Source organism: Sinocyclocheilus anshuiensis, unplaced genomic scaffold (genome assembly GCF_001515605.1).
Source record: "Sinocyclocheilus anshuiensis isolate Anshui unplaced genomic scaffold, SAMN03320099.WGS_v1.1 scaffold420, whole genome shotgun sequence".
NCBI classification, from domain to species: Eukaryota; Metazoa; Chordata; class Actinopteri; order Cypriniformes; family Cyprinidae; genus Sinocyclocheilus; species Sinocyclocheilus anshuiensis.
Window position 1 is genome coordinate 800049 of NW_015557082.1, and position 2519 is coordinate 802567.

A 2519-nucleotide genomic window follows, 5' to 3' on the forward strand; every position below is an offset into this window, starting at 1 on the left:
AAAAAATGGCCCGAATAAGTCTATTTTTTCCCCTCAAATTGGAGTAATATATTTTATGAATAATTTAATATTATTTAGATTATATAATACTTAAGATAATATATTTATTAAATGTAAAGTTATTTTAATATTTAATTTTTTGAGTTATATTTAGAATTTATTTTATAAATATAATGATTTTATTTTTAATTTATACAAGTAATTTATATATTTAAAAAATATATATATATATATTTAAATATTTCTTAAGACCACTGCTGAATGTGTCCCAAATCAGTTTTTTCTTAAGTTCATATAAATGAATTATAAATGTATAATTAATTTGATTAAACATGACAATTTATATACAAGAAAGACTGTTACTTTTAATAAAATTGATCAAATTAGAATTTTATTATTTAAAATGTGTAAATTATATATTTGTTTGAAATCAAATAAATGAATTATAAATATATAATTTTGACTTAAAAAAAAAAATGGATTTGGGCCACATTCAGCAGTAGTGAAAGAAGACTGTTATTTATATATTTGTATAGTTTAAAACCAGTGAATTTGGCCCAAATCCAAAATTCTTAAATATGAATGAATAAATAAATTACCTTTTTGTTCCAAGCATATAATTTATATAATTTATATATTTGAAATAAAAAGGTATTTATAATTAGTTTTAAATGTAGTAATTTAATTTGTAATTTAACTATTTAAAAAAATTTTTTATTTAAAATCTATAATGGCTTTTAGATTACAAATTCAATTTTAAATATAAAATATATTGCAAATATATAAATTGTATTTAGTTTAACTGCTGAATGTGGCCCAAAACCATTTATTTATGAATAAATTATGAATTTTCTTTTGTAATATTTTCTATATATTCTACATTTTAGATACAATTTTATTAAATATTTTAATAACATTTTACATGCATTCTGTCAAATCATGTAAGACTAATTAAACATTTAATGCCAATTTTAATTTATTAGCATATTTGTCTTTGCTATGTTTGCATTGGGTAGTTGTTACTGTATTTTGTATATGTAAGATTAAGTCTGTAAAGTAATTTTAGCAGAATGCTTAAATTATTTTAATTATTAAATTTAATCAAACGTCGTTTTTGACCTCATTACATAACCTAATTTTTTTGTTTTTTTTCTTCCCTTGGCTGTTCAGGTAAGCGTGTACAAATCCGGAAGCCGATAACGGGTGTGTCGGATGTGGCGCCATCGCGGCGGACTTCACGGCCGGTCATCATCTCCAGCAGTCAGAAGAAGAGCCCACCGCGGCCGCTGAGGGAACGGCTGGTGCATTTACTGGCCCTAAAACCCTACCGCAAACCCGAACTCCTGGTGCGGCTCACCAAGGACGGCCTGTCTTCTCAGGACAAGGAGACACTGGACAGCCTCCTGCAACAGGTTCAGAACCAGTGCTAATGATACTGTGTGATAACTTTATTCAGTTACATACAGATGCACACATGATATACATACTGCATACTGTACATATAGCGCAAGTATGCTATTCTGAGCATAGCCAGAGCAACCAAGAACCTCTTTCAAAGGTATGGTTTTGGTTTATGAATCATTTAGTTTGTTTGACCCGTTCAAAGTCATGTTTTTGAACTCTACTTCGACATAATGGCTCAACCTAGACACATTTATCATTACATAGACAAACAAGCTCAGCCCTGTGTAAAGCCGGAGCATATAGCACACAGGCTGTCAGCACACCGTTGTAGTGTTGTTTGTTTTTCTGCACTGGTGTTGAAAGGCAACGCTTGTACTCTTATTTTTAGAAAGCCAAAGCCTTAAGCCTCTTGTTTTATTTTGCTGTGTTTTTCTGGCTGGGTGTAGGTGGCTAACCTGAATAGTAAGGACAGCACCTTCACATTGAAGGATTGTTTGTTTAAGGAAGTTCAGAAGGACTGGCCTGGTTATACTGAGGTGGACCAGCAGATTCTGAAGAGAATTCTTGTACGGTAAGCTTCACATTTACATTTTTTTTTCCTCCTTTGGAATTAATTTAATATAGTGTTTTTATAATTATTATTTTAAAGGGGTCATATGATGCTGCTAAAAAGAACATTCTTTGGTGTATTTGGTGTAATGAAATGTGTTTATGCGGTTTAAGGTTCAAAAAACACATTATTTTCCACATACTGTACATTATTGTTTCTCCTCTATGCCCCGCCTTTCTGAAACGCGTCGATTTTTACAAAGCTCATCAGTCTGAAAAGCAAGGTGTGCTGTGATTGGCCAGCTATCCAGTGCGTTATGATTGGCCGAATACCTCAAGCGTGTGACGGAAATGTTACGCCCCTACCATACTGTGATGATGCCCTGTCAGGCCGGAGCGATGATTCAAAAAAATGAAAACCCATTATAAACGAGGCATTCGTTGCATCCAGTGGGGACATAATTATGGATTATAATAACTTATACTGTCTTTTTACGCGTTGCATCGCGCCGCGTAAACATAAAACCATGTCTGCATTTGTGATCGGAGAAATGACAAACAACAAG

The 2519-nt window shown here is 31.7% G+C and overlaps 1 protein-coding gene across 1 annotated transcript in view; it reads left to right on the forward strand.

Moving 5' to 3' along the window:
• ell (elongation factor RNA polymerase II) overlaps positions 1-2519 on the forward strand; it is a 50201-nt gene that overhangs the window by 38306 nt on the left and 9376 nt on the right. The window contains exons 5-6 of the mRNA XM_016471739.1: positions 1171-1412; positions 1851-1975. Coding sequence (XP_016327225.1) covers positions 1171-1412; positions 1851-1975 — 367 coding nt within the window. The remainder of the gene's footprint in view (positions 1-1170; positions 1413-1850; positions 1976-2519) is intronic.